The sequence below is a fragment of the Nerophis ophidion genome, linkage group LG26, assembly GCF_033978795.1.
Source record: "Nerophis ophidion isolate RoL-2023_Sa linkage group LG26, RoL_Noph_v1.0, whole genome shotgun sequence".
Lineage (NCBI taxonomy): Eukaryota > Metazoa > Chordata > Actinopteri > Syngnathiformes > Syngnathidae > Nerophis > Nerophis ophidion.
In genome coordinates this window covers 30,408,781-30,422,215 of record NC_084636.1, presented here as the reverse complement: position 1 = coordinate 30,422,215, position 13,435 = coordinate 30,408,781, and the positions used below count along the sequence as shown (strand labels likewise).

General features: G+C 42.6%; 1 protein-coding gene across 2 annotated transcripts in view; it reads right to left on the bottom strand.

Annotated features, from left to right (window-relative positions):
* Positions 1-7,328, bottom strand: part of LOC133543929 (zinc finger protein 391-like) — a 40,728-nt gene extending 33,400 nt beyond the window's left edge. For both annotated transcript variants that reach the window (XM_061888851.1, XM_061888852.1), the window contains exon 1: positions 6,892-7,328. In XM_061888851.1, coding sequence (XP_061744835.1) covers positions 6,892-7,084 — 193 coding nt within the window. In that variant the 5' untranslated portion in view covers positions 7,085-7,328. The remainder of the gene's footprint in view (positions 1-6,891) is intronic.
* Between the last annotated feature and the right edge of the window lie 6,107 nt (positions 7,329-13,435).

Genomic DNA, 13,435 nt, shown 5'->3' with positions numbered 1-13,435 from the left:
TTGTATATGAGCGAAAACCACATTTAAATGGGACCCAGGATAGCTCAACGGTTAAGACTGCTGCCTCTCACACAGTTCTACTGGGTTCAAATCCATCACTTAGAAGAGCTTGTTTTATGTTTGCTATTGATCATAGTTCACTGATTACATTTGTATATGAGCGAAAACCCTACCTTAACGGGACCCAGGATAGCTCAATGGTCAACACAGTGGGCTCCTAATACAGGAGTAGTGAGTTCAAATCCCATACATGGAATCTGTAATTTGGCTGTATGGCGTCAAAACGACATACATTGTGGGGTCTTTCTTCCCCCCCACAGAATAATGTTATGTGCTAGTTGTCTGAGTAACATATAGTTGAAAAATTAAGTCAACACTAAAGATAATAATAATCAAAAATAAATTCTCAAATAGTCAATGATGACACCTCAGGGGTTACCTGTGGGTGTGTTGTGTGAGAATGAGTGTGTGCGTGCGTGCGTGTGTGTATGTGTGTGTGCGAGTGTAACTCCTGAGGTGGGTGGGAATAGGAGTAGAAAGTTAATAATAAAGAGCGTTGACCAATGAGCTCTCCTGGGTACAATTAAAAGAAAATAGGTTAATCGTAATTTGATAAAAAAAAAAAGTTAATTAAATTATTATTTTTAACATTACATGCGAGAAGTGACAAAGTTACAATATATGTCACCTTGAAGCCAGATTCGTAAATTACATGTCGACTCAACCAGGATTCGAACCCAGCACCCTTCAACCGGAGTCAACAGTCTTAACCACTGGGCCATCCTGGGTCTTATGGTTTCAATATTTTTTTTCATACACAAATGTAATCGAGGACTCGTGGCTCAGTAAAGTATGGTGAGGTACAAGCAAAATACCATCAAACAGAGCAGGGTCTTGAACCCAGTAATTTTGGTTCCAGGTCAACCAGAGCCAACAGTCCTAACCACTGAGCTATCCTGGGTCTTGTGGAGAAAATATTTTTTTCATACACAAATGTAATCGAGGACTCGTGGCTCAGTAAAGTATGGTGAGGTACAAACAAAATACCATCAACCAGAGGTGGGTTTTGAACCCAGTAATTTTGGTTATAGGTCAACAGTCTTTACCACTGGGCTATCCTGGGTGTTGTGGAGATATTTTTTTTCATACACAAATGTAATCGAGGACTCCTGGCTCAGTAAAGTATGGTGAGGTACAAACAAAATACCATCAAACAGAGCAGGGTTTTGAACCCAGTAATTTTGGTTCTAGGTCAACCATAGTCAACAGTCTCAACCACCTGGCTATCCTGGGTCTTGTGGAGATGATATTTTTTTTCATACACAAATGTAATCGAGGACTCGTGGCTCAGTAAAGTACGGTGAGGTACAAACAAAACACCATCAACCAGAGCGGGGTCTTGAAACCAGTAATTTCGGTTCTAGATCAAACAGAGCCAACAGTCTTAACCACTGAGCTATCCTGGGTCTTGGTGAATAAATATTTTTTTCATACACAAATGTAATCGAGGACTCGTGGCTCAGTAAAGTATGGTGAGGTACAAACAAAATACCATCAACCAGAGCTGGGTCTTGAACCCAGTAATTTTGGTTCTAGGTCAACCAGAGCCAACAGTCTTAACCACTGAGCTATCCTGGGTCTTGTGGAGAAAATATTTTTTTCATACACAAATGTAATCGAGGACTCGTGGCTCAGTAAAGTATGGTGAGGTACAAATTAAATACCATCAAACAGAGCGGGGTTTTGAACCCAGTAATTTTGGTTCTAGGTCAACCAGAGTCAACAGTCTTAACCACCTGGCTATCCTGGGTCTTGTGGAGATGATATTTTTTTTCATACACAAATGTAATCGAGGACTCGTGGCTCAGTAAAGTATGGTGAGGTACAAACAAAACACCATCAACCAGAGCGGGGTTTTGAATCCAATAATTTCGGTTCTAGATCAAACAGAGCCAACAGTCTTAACCACTGAGCTATCCTGGGTCTTGATGAATAAATATTTTTTTCATACACAAATGTAATCGAGGACTCGTGGCTCAGTAAAGTATGGTGAGGTACAAACAAAATACCATCAACCAGAGCTGGGTCTTGAACCCAGTAATTTTGGTTCTAGGTCAACCAGAACCAACAGTCTTAACCACTGAGCTATCCTGGGTCTTGTGGAGAAAATATTTTTTTCATACACAAATGTAATCGAGGACTCGTGGCTCAGTAAAGTATGGTGAGGTACAAATTAAATACCATCAAACAGAGCGAGGTTTTGAACCCAGTAATTTTGGTTCTAGGTCAACCAGAGTCAACAGTCTTAACCACCTGGCTATCCTGGGTCTTGTGGAGATGATATTTTTTTTCATACACAAATGTAATCGAGGACTCGTGGCTCAGTAAAGTATGGTGAGGTACAAACAAAACACCATCAACCAGAGCGGGGTTTTGAATCCAATAATTTCGGTTCTAGATCAAACAGAGCCAACAGTCTTAACCACTGAGCTATCCTGGGTCTTGATGAATAAATATTTTTTTCATACACAAATGTAATCGAGGACTCGTGGCTCAGTAAAGTATGGTGAGGTACAAACAAAATACCATCAACCAGAGCTGGGTCTTGAACCCAGTAATTGTGGTTCTAGGTCAACCAGAACCAACAGTCTTAACCACTGAGCTATCCTGGGTCTTGTGGAGAAAATATTTTTTTCATACACAAATGTAATCGAGGACTCGTGGCTCAGTAAAGTATGGTGAGGTACAAACAAAATACCATCAACCAGAGCGGGGTTCGAAAACAGTAACTTTGAATCCGAGTGAGCAGACTTAACACCTGGTCTATCCTGGGTCTCTTGAAGTACTGATTGTGTTCCATACACTAATGTAATTAAGGACTCCTGGCTCAGTAAAGTATGATGAAGTACAACAAAATTCCATTAACCGGAGTGGGATTTGAACCCAGTACCTTTCATTCCGAGTCAGCAGTCTTAACCCTTGGTCTATCCTTGGTATTGTGAAGAGTTGATTTCCTTCCATACACAAATGTTATCTGCGTCCCCTATTGACTATTGACAAGCGATGTACCGAAAACCCGACCACCGAAAGAAATACTTTGATCACCAAAAGCAGTTCCAACCAAATGTGATAACTCAATGGTTAAGACTGCTACCTCTCACACAGGACTACTGTGTTCAAATCCATCACTTGGAAGATATTGTTTTTTGTTTTGGCTCGATTATAGTTCACTGATTACATTTGTATATGAGCGAAAACCACATCTAAATGGGACCCAGGAAAGCTCAATGGTTAAGACTGCTACCTCTCACACAGTTCTACTGGGTTCAAATCCATCACTTAGAAGATCTTGTTTTATGTTTCTTATTGATCATAGTTCACTGATTACATTTGTATATGAGCGAAAACCATGATTTAACGGGACCCAGGATAGCTCAATGGTCAACACTGTGGGCTCCTAATACAGGGGTAGTGAGTTCAAATCCCATACATGGAATCTGTAATTTGGCTGTATGGCGTCAAAACGACATACATTGTGGGGTCTTTCTTCCCCCCCACAGAATAATGTTATGTGCTAGTTGTCTGAGTAACATATAGTTGAAAAATTAAGTCAACACTAAAGATAATAATAATCAAAAATAAATTCTCAAATAGTCAATGATGACACCTGAGGGGTTACCTGTGGGTGTGTGTGTGTGTGTGTGTGTGTGTGTGTGTGTGTGTGTGCGAGTGTAACTCCTGAGGTGGGTGGGAATAGGAGTAGAAAGTTAATAATAAAGAGCGTTGACCAATGAGCTCTCCTGGGTACAATTAAAAGAAAATAGGTTAATTGTAATTGGATAAAAAAAAAAAGTTAATTAAATTATTATTTTTAACATTACATGAGAGAAGTGACACAGTCACAATATATGTCACCTTGAAGCCTCCAACCAGATTTGTAGATTACATGTCGACCCAACCAGGATTCGAACCCAGCACCCTTCAACCGGAGTCAACAGTCTTAACCACTAAGCAATCCTGGGTCTTGTGAAGTGAATATTTTTTTCATACACAAATGTAATCGAGGACTCCTGGCTCAGTAAAGTATGGTGAGGTACAAACAAAATACCATCAACCAGAGCTGGTCTTGAACCCAGTAATTTTGGTTCTAGGTCAACCAGAGCCAACAGTCTTAACCACTGAGCTATCCTGGGTCTTGTGAAGAGAATATTTTTTTCATACACAAATATAATCGAGGACTCCTGGCTCAGTAAAGTATGGTGAGGTACAAACAAAATACCATCAACCAAAGATGGGTTTTGAACCCAGTAACTTTGATTCTAAGTCAACCGGAGTCAATAGTCCTAACCACTGGGCTATCCTGGGTCTTGTGGAGAGAATATATTTTTTATACACAAATGTAATCGAGGACTCCTGGCTCAGTAAAGTATGGTGAGGTACAAACAAAATAACATCAACCAGTAAGGGGCTTGAACCTAGTAACTTTGATTCCGAGTCAGCAGTCTTAACCCCTGGTCTATGCTGGGTCTTGTGACGAACTGATTGTGTTCCATACACTAATGTAATCGAGGACTCCTGGCTCAGTAAAGTATGGTGAGGTACAAACAAAATTCCATCAACCAGAATGAGGTTTGAACCCAGTAACTTTGATTCCAAGTCAGCGGTCCTAACCCCTGGTCATTCCTGGGTCTGGTGAAGAACTGATTGTGTTCCATACACTAATGTAACTGAGGACTCCTGGTTCAGTAAAGTGTGTTGAAGTAGAACAAAATACAGTCATACAGAGTGGGGTTTGAACCCAGTACCTCTTACTCCAAGTCAGCAGTCTTAACCCCTGGTCTATCCTTGGTATTGTGAAAACTCGATTTCTTTCCATACACAAATGTTATCTGCGACCCCTATAGACTATTGACAAGAGAGGTACTGAAAACTCGACCACTGAAAGAAAGGATGGGTCTTAGATTCACCTGGTCGGCCATGGAAACCCATTCCGTGAAGCTGTCTGCGTACTATACGTGGGCTTATTGGAAGGTCACATGAAGTTTGGAGCTCTGTAGCAACTGACTGTGCAGAAAGTCGGCGACATCTTTGGACTATGCGCTTCAGCATCCATTGACCCCTCTCTGTCGGTTTAAGGTGGCCTACCACTTGGTGGCTGAGTTGCTGTTGTTCCCAAACTCATTTTTCTTATAACATAGCCGACAGTTGACTTTGGAATATTTAGGAGCGAGTAAATTTCACGTCTGGATTTGTTGCCCAGGTGGCATCCTATGACAGTTCCACGCTGGAAATCACTCAGCTCCTGAGTGCGACCCATTCTTTAACAAATGTTTGTAGATACAATCTCCATGCCTATACACCTGGGGCCGGGCCAAGTGATTAGGTCACCTGATTCTGATCATTTGGATGGCTTGACAAATACTTTTGGCAATATAGTGTATTTCAGGGATACAGAATTTCGCACGTCAAAGAAACATAAATCCAGCTCTTGTTTTTTTGTTTATTTTACCCCACTGCTATTGCCGTACCACATACTTGCCAACCCTCTCGGATTTTCCGGGAGACTCCCGAAATTCAGTGCCTCTCCCGAAAACCTCCCGGTTCAAATTTTCTCCCGAAATTCAGGCGGAGCTGGAGGGGGCGTGGCCTGAGTGTCGTCTCTACAGCCTGTTTTCACGTCCGCTTTCCCATATCAATCAATCAATCCGTCTGCCCAATGACGTTATAACTCTAGAATAATCGAGGGCGAGTTCTTGGTTTCTTATGTGGGTTTATCGTTAGGCAGTTTCATTAACCTCCCCCTAGCGCGGTAACAACACAGAACAACAGCATTCCGTTTTCGGCTACCGTAAAGCAGTTCGTCTGCCGTAAACAGAGATGTTGTGACACTCTTAAACAGGACATATACTGCCATCTACTGTACATGCATATGGTTAGAAAAACAAGGATGGACAATTCAACCCTTTACTCAACAATGAGTAGATGAGTGTTACGTGTGTGTAAATGTGTAAATAAATGAACACTGAAATTCAAGTATTTCTTTTATTCATATATATATATATATATATATATATATATAGCTAGAATTCACTGAAAGTCAAGTATTTCTTATATATATATATAAGAACCGATCCGTTGTGGTGAAGAAGGAGCTGAGCCGGAAGGCAAAGCTCTCAATTTACCGGTCGATCTACGTTCCCATCCTCACCTATGGTCATGAGCTTTGGGTCATGACCGAAAGGATAAGATCACGGGTACAAGTGGCCGAAATGAGTTTCCAGGTCTCTCCCTTAGAGATAGGGTGAGAAGCTCTGCCATCCGGGAGGAACTCAAAGTAAAGCCGCTGCTCCTTCACATCGAGAGGAGCCAGATGAGGTGGTTCGGGCATCAGGTCAGGATGCCACCCGAACGCCTCCCTAGGGAGGTGTTTAGGGCACGTCCAACTGGTAGGAGGCCACGGGGAAGACCCAGGACACGTTGGGAAGACTATGTCTCCCGGCTGGCCTGGGAACGCCTCGGGATCCCCCGGGAAGAGCTAGACTAAGTGGCTGGGGAGAGGGAAGTCTGGGTTTCCCTGCTTAGGCTGTTGCCCCCGCGACCCGACCTCAGATAAGCGGAAGATGATGGATGGACATATATATATATATATATGAAATACTTGACTTGGTGAATCTAGCTGTAAATATACTCCTCCCCTCTTAACCACGCCCCCAACCACGCCCCCAACCACGCCCCCCACCACCTCCCGATATCAGGGGTCTCAAGGTTGGCAAGTATTTAGTGAAGAAAATTGGACCCTTAATATAATTCGCGCAATAAAAAAAAACCACAATGTGGCTTGTGTGTCATTTAAAGGTTTAATTGAGTTCAAATGCGAAGATGTAAACAAACCTGCTCCGTGTAATGCAACTGGAGGTTTGAGAACAGCATCCAGTTGGTCGCGTTGCCTCTCGTACTCCTCCTTTGTTCTGGAAAGTTCCTCCTCGTACTCTGCTATGGTTCTTTCAAACAGTCCGAAGATTTCTTCCACCACGGAATTGAGTCGCTGCTCCATCAAGGCTCGCAGCTTTTTGACTTTACACATTTCCCCCCACGCTAGCGCTTATTAGCAACCGCTTGCTAACCTCTTCAGCTTGGAAACAGGCGGATTATATGAAGCAAACTGAACAGTTTTCGCCGCGTCTATATCGGCGCCAACGATATTTGAGGTTGTTTCTTTATCAGGCGTCACACGTAGGAGGTGAAATAAGCACAAAGGCAACAATAAAGACGAAAGCCTGAATTCGCGTTGGCTTTCAGGTCAGTGAACTCATCACTTTTGCATTTTCTTCCTTGTTGGCTATTTTTGCAGGGGTTTACCTTAACAGCGCAATACTGCCCTCTGCCGGATTTTTCCGGCTTGATTGATTGTTTGAATTTTTTATTAGTAGATTGCACAGTACAGTACATCAGCGGTTCTCAAATGGGGGTACGCGTACCCCTGGGGGTACTTGAAGGTATGCCAAGGGGTACGTGAGATTTTTTGAAAATATTCTAAAAATAGCAACAATTCAAAAATCCTTTATAAATATATTTATTGAATAATACTTCAACCTGGGGATAGGTTGATTGGCAACACTAAAATTGGCCCTAGTGTGTGAATGTGAGTGTGAATGTTGTCTGTCTATCTGTGTTGGCCCTGCGATGAGATGGCGACTTGTCCAGGATGTACCCCGCCTTCCGCCCGATTGTAGCTGAGATAGGCGCCAGCGCCCCCCTCGACCCCGAAAGGGAATAAGCGGTAGAAGATGGATGGATGGACTTCAACAAAATATGAATGTAAGTTCATAAACTGTGAGAAGAAATGCAACAATGCAAGATTCAGTGTTGACAGCTAGATTTTTTGTTGACATGTTCCATAAATATTGATGTTAAAGATTTATTTTTTTGTGAAGAAATTTTCAGAATTAAGTTCATAAATCCAGATGGATCTCTATTAAAATCCCCCAAAGAGGGCACTTTAAGTTGATGATTACTTCTATGTGTAGAAATCTTTATTTATAATGGAATCAATTGTTTATTTATCAACAAGTTTTTAGTTATTTTGATATCTTTTTTTCCAAATAGTTAAAGACCACTACAAATGAGCAATATTTTGCACTGTTATACAATTTAATAAATCAGAAACTGATGACATGTTGCTGCTCCTCGATCTTAGCGCTGCTTTCGATACCGTCGATCATAATATTTTATTAGAACGTATCAAAACACGAATTGGTATGTCAGACTTAGCCCTGTCTTGGTTTAACTCTTATCTTACTGATAGGATGCAGTGTGTCTCCCATAACAATGTGACCTCGGACTACGTTAAGGTAACGTGTGGAGTTCCCCAGGGTTCGGTCCTTGGCCCTGCACTCTTCAGCATCTACATGCTGCCGCTAGGTGACATCATACGCAAATACGGTGTTAGCTTTCACTGCTATGCTGATGACACCCAACTCTACATGCCCCTAAAGCTGACCAACACGCCGGATTGTAGTCAGCTGGAGGCGTGTCTTAATGAAATTAAACAATGGATGTCCGCTAACTTTTTGCAACTCAACGCCAAAAAAACGGAAATGCTGATTATCGGTCCTGCTAGACACCGAACTCTATTTAATAATACAACTCTAACATTTGACAACCAAACAATTAAACAAGGCGACACGGTAAAGAATCTGGGTATTATCTTCGACCCAACTCTCTCCTTTGAGGCACACATTAAAAGCGTTACTAAAACGGCCTTCTTTCATCTCCGTAATATCGCTAAAATTCGCTCCATTCTGTCCACTAAAGACGCTGAGATCATTATCCATGCGTTTGTTACGTCTCGCCTCGACTACTGTAACGTATTATTTTCGGGTCTCCCCATGTCTAGCATTAAAAGATTACAGTTGGTACAAAATGCGGCTGCTAGACTTTTGACAAGAACAAGAAAGTTTGATCACATTACGCCTGTACTGGCTCACCTGCACTGGCTTCCTGTGCACTTAAGATGTGACTTTAAGGTTTTACTACTTACGTATAAAATACTACACGGTCTAGCTCCATCCTATCTTGCCGATTGTATTGTACCATATGTCCCGGCAAGAAATCTGCGTTCAAAGGACTCCGGCTTGTTAGTGATTCCCAAAGCCCAAAAAAAGTCTGCGGGCTATAGAGCGTTTTCCGTTCGGGCTCCAGTACTCTGGAATGCCCTCCCGGTAACAGTTCGAGATGCCACCTCAGTAGAAGCATTTAAGTCTCACCTTAAAACTCATTTGTATACTGTAGCCTTTAAATAGACTCCCTTTTTAGACCAGTTGATCTGCTGTTTCTTTTCTTTTTCTTCTATGTCCCACTCTCCCCTGTGGAGGGGGTCCGGTCCGATCCGGTGGCCATGTACTGCTTGCCTGTGTATCGGTTGGGGACATCTCTGCGCTGCTGATCCGCCTCGACATCTCTGCGCTGCTGATCCGCCTCCGCTTGGGATGGTTTCCTGCTGGCTCCGCTGTGAACGGGACTCTCGCTGCTGAGTTGGACCCGCTTTGGACTGGACTCTCGCGACTATGTTGGATCCATTGTGGATTGAACTTTCACAGTATCATGTTAGACCCGCTCGACATCCATTGCTTTCCTCCTCTCTAAGGTTCTCATAATCATTATTGTCACAGACGTCCCACTGGATCATTATTGTCACCGATGTCCCACTGGGTGTGAGTTTTCCTTGCCCTTATGTGGGCCTACCGAGGATGTCGTGGTGGTTTGTGCAGCCCTTTGAGACACTAGTGATTTAGGGCTATATAAGTAAACATTGATTGATTGATTGATTGACATAGTGCTGTATTTTACTTCTTTATCTCTTTTTTTCTACCAAAAATGCTTTGCTCTGATTAGGGGGTACTTGAATTAAAAATAAATTAACACCCGAATACGTTTTTCAACTTGTTTAAGTCGGGGTCCACGTTAATCAATTCATCGTCGTCATTTCTTTTTTAATGAAACACAAGTGTATGAGTATGACGACATCAATAGGGATGGATTGATTAATTGATTGATTGAGACTTTTATTGGTAGATTGCACAGTACAGTACATATTCCGTACAATTGACCACTAAATGGTAACACTCGAATACGTTTTTCAACTTGTTTAAGTCGGGGTCCACGTTAATCAATTCATCGTCGTCGTTTCTTTTTTTTTTAACGAGACAAAAGTTTATAGATAGTAGATAGGTCGTACTTTATTGATTCCTTCAGGAGTGTTCTTTCAGCAAAATTAAAATGAGTATGACAACGTCAATAGGGATACTTACTGATATCTTATATAATTAAAATACCAAATGACAATCTGGTGACAGTAATACGTGGATAAATATTAGACTTAGACAAAGTCATTGTTGGTAAATAAATGGTCATTGAGACCAGGGATTCCAAACCTTTTTCACTTAGGGACCTAACTTTTTTGTACTCCTCAAATACCAACATTGATTTTAAGCGTATGCAATAATTATTTCGAACCTAATTACAGTTTACGTTGCCAAATTACAAAATCAAAACCAGTGAAGTTGGCACCTTGTGTAATTCCATCCATCCGTTTTCTACCGCTTATTCCCTTTCAGGGTCGCTGGCGCCTATCTCAGCTACAATCGGGCGGAAGGCGGTGTACACCCTGGACAAGTCGCCACCTCATCGCAGGGCCAACACAGACAGACAGACAACATTCACACTCACATTCACACACTAAGGCCAATTTAGTGTTGCCAATCAACTTATCCCCAGGTGCATGTCTTTGGAAGTGGGAGGAAGCCGGAGTACCCGGAGGGAACCCACGCATTCACGGGGAGAACATGCAAACTCCACACAGAAAGATCCCGAGCCTGGATTTGAACCCAGGTCATGTCATCTTTCCTGGAGAAGCTCCTCCTGCAAATAGAACAGGAAAAAGGTCTCTCGCCGGTGTGTACTCTCATGTGCAACATCAGTTCATAACTATCTCGGAATTTTTTGGCACAAACGGAACAGGGAAAGGGATTCCGCCCTGTGTGTATCATCATGTGTCTTCTCAGGTGATCCTTTAAAGTGAATCTTTTAGCGCAAACTGAGCAAGCAAAAGGTTTCTCCCCCACTGTGCACTCGAACGTGCCTATTCAGACCTCCCCTTTGCTTGAATGATTTCCCACATTCAGAGCAGACAAAGTGTTTGTTGTCAATGTAATGCGTCATATCAGCCTTAGAGTCATTGTTATTCTCGACAGGTTCTTTGCCCTCATTGCTGAGCTCAGGCTCGGAAGAGTCTGACCAATCATCTCCATCACCTTCTGAAATGTGTTGATTTTGATTTCTGTTTCCTGCACCTTTACTGTGAAGAAGCTGAAGGGACTGACGCACATCGTCTTCACTGTCCTCACTCTTCACAAGAACTCCTGGAAATGTCAGGTTGTTGACGTCAGACTCCAACACATGAAACTCCTCCCACAGTTTCTCCTTTTCCTCTTTAACGTAAGGGGGTTCTGGCTCTGGCTCTGGCTCATCCTGCCCCAGTTCGGCACTCCACTCCTGCTCCTTTGACAAACCCTCTTCTTGATTCTCTGCCAGCACCCGTTTAATGCCTGTAGAACGACAAGTGATATGCTATTACTTTCAATTCAGTGCAAATATGAATTCAGTTTTAGCTTTATAACGAGTCATGAGACAACTTCCACAGAGATGAAAATATTTTGTGGCATACCTCAGGGATCAATACCCTGACCAAAATTGTTCAATCCCCTTGAAGTTAGTATTATTTGCAGATGATGCCGCTGTGTTTTGTTTAGGAGAGAACACACAGAAGATAATACAAATAATAACAGAAGAAAATAAAAATGTTTTGACAAAAAAAAATACTATCTTCGAATCTCAGTAACACTACAATAATGCTATTGCTGCTCCTCGATCTTAGCGCTGCTTTCGATACCGTCGATCATAATATTTTATTAGAACGTATCAAAACACGAATTGGTATGTCAGACTTAGCCCTGTCTTGGTTTAACTCTTATCTTACTGATAGGATGCAGTGTGTCTCCCATAACAATGTGACCTCGGACTACGTTAAGGTAACGTGTGGAGTTCCCCAGGGTTCGGTCCTTGGCCCTGCACTCTTTAGCATCTACATGCTGCCGCTAGGTGACATCATACGCAAATACGGTGTTAGCTTTCACTGTTATGCTGATGACACCCAACTCTACATGCCCCTAAAGCTGACCAACACGCCGGATTGTAGTCAGCTGGAGGCGTGTCTTAATGAAATTAAACAATGGATGTCCGCTAACTTTTTGCAACTCAACGCCAAAAAAACGGAAATGCTGATTATCGGTCCTGCTAGACACCGAACTCTATTTAATAATACAACTCTAACATTTGACAACCAAATAATTAAACAAGGCGACACGGTAAAGAATCTGGGTATTATCTTTGACCCAACTCTCTCCTTTGAGGCACACATTAAAAGCGTTACTAAAACGGCCTTCTTTCATCTCCGTAATATCGCTAAAATTCGCTCCATTCTGTCCACTAAAGACGCTGAGATCATTATCCATGCGTTTGTTACGTCTCGCCTCGATTACTGTAACGTATTATTTTCGGGTCTCCCCATGTCTAGCATTAAAAGACTACAGTTGGTACAAAATGCGTCTGCTAGACTTTTGAAAAGAACAAGAAAGTTTGATCACATTACGCCTGTACTGGCTCACCTGCACTGGCTTCCTGTGCACTTAAGATGTGACTTAAAGGTTTTACTACTTACGTATAAAATACTACACGGTCTAGCTCCATCCTATCTTGCCGATTGTATTGTACCATATGTCCCGGCAAGAAATCTGCATTCAAAGGACTCCGGCTTATTAGTGATTCCCAAAGCCCAAAAAAAGTCTGCGGGCTATAGAGCGTTTTCCGTTCGGGCTCCAGTACTCTGGAATGCCCTCCTGGTAACAGTTCGAGATGCCACCTCAGTAGAAGCATTTAAGTCTCACCTTAAAACTCATTTGTATACTCTAGCCTTTAAATAGACTCCCTTTTTAGACCAGTTGATCTGCCGTTTCTTTTCTTTTTCTTCTATGTCCCACTCTCCCTTGTGGAGGGGGTCCGGTCCAATCCGGTGGCCATGTACTGCTTGCCTGTGTATCGGCTGGGGACATCTCTGCGCTGCTGATCCGCCTCCGTTTGTGATGGTTTCCTGCTGGCTCCGCTGTGAACAGGACTCTCGCTGCTGTGTTGGATCCGCTTTGGACTGGACTCTCGCGACTGTGTTGGATCCATTGTGGATTGAACTTTCACAGTATCATGTTAGACCCGCTCGACATCCATTGCTTTCCTCCTCTCCAAGGTTCTCATAGTCATCATTGTCACCGACGTCCCACTGGGTGTGAGTTTTCCTTGCCCTTATGTGGGCCTACCGAGGATG